This window comes from Penaeus monodon, chromosome 25 (assembly GCF_015228065.2).
Source record: "Penaeus monodon isolate SGIC_2016 chromosome 25, NSTDA_Pmon_1, whole genome shotgun sequence".
Lineage (NCBI taxonomy): Eukaryota > Metazoa > Arthropoda > Malacostraca > Decapoda > Penaeidae > Penaeus > Penaeus monodon.
Genome location: NC_051410.1, coordinates 18651022 through 18651922, shown reverse-complemented (window position 1 = coordinate 18651922; position 901 = coordinate 18651022). Strand labels below are relative to the sequence as shown.

The 901-nt window shown below is 41.3% G+C and overlaps 1 protein-coding gene across 1 annotated transcript in view; it reads left to right on the top strand.

The window, feature by feature from the left end:
• LOC119589100 (phenoloxidase-activating factor 2-like) overlaps positions 1–901 on the top strand; it is a 9701-nt gene that overhangs the window by 6022 nt on the left and 2778 nt on the right. The window contains exon 5 of the mRNA XM_037937677.1: positions 368–492. Coding sequence (XP_037793605.1) covers positions 368–492 — 125 coding nt within the window. The remainder of the gene's footprint in view (positions 1–367; positions 493–901) is intronic.

The following is a 901-nucleotide window of genomic DNA, read 5'->3' as shown; positions in this document are numbered from 1 at the left end:
TTAGATATATTTAAGAATTAAGAGATTCTGTTTTTTAGTATTCTTTCTTCTTTAATTCTCTGTTTCTCTCGCTTCTCTTTGGCAGTGTTTTTAAAACCCTATGAAACGGTGTCACAAATACAATAACTTGAGCACAAGTAAATTAAATGCTTTCCTAGTTAGGAGGAAATATGGAACACCTCTAGTCAAAGTTTCACCCCAAGTGAAAACAATCCCAGGTTTTTAAATCTTTTCTCCCTTTCATTCTGTCTAAATTTATCCTGTAGGGTTAGACTGTTACTCCCTTCCCCTCGCTCCCACACTCTTGCCCACACCCTCCTTGCCCCGCCGTCGCCGCCCACGCTCACCCTCCCCCCCTCCCCGACAGGCGACCTTCGGCGAGTACCCTTGGATGGTGGTCGTCCTGGACTTCGGTGACGGTTACAAGGGCGGCGGAGTCCTCGTCGCCCCCGACTGGGTCCTCACCGCTGCTCACAAAGTTTACAATGAGAGGTAGTGTTTGTGTATTGTTTTGTGTATGGGTGTATTGGTTTCTAATTTCTTGGATTCGTTTCTACACGCGTTTACCCGTTTTATTTTAACTAAATATTTCTAGGTTCATGTGATTAGTGAACTGGTTTACTGACATTTCCTTATTCATATATTAACTCATTTGGACCAATGGTTGATTGATTTGTGTTCTGTTATCGTTTATCCTTTAGATTCACAGATTTATTTCTGAACAGGCAGTGCACTTATGATTATTGAATTTTTTGTGATCTTTATAAAACGGGTTTAGATCTTTAGTTTAATATTATGTTTTCTCGACAAGCTTTTCTTGTCTACAATTGTTCATCCTTCTCCTTCCTTCCTCTCCACCAACATCCCCGCAACCCTAATCCTTTCCCACTGTTCATTCCTT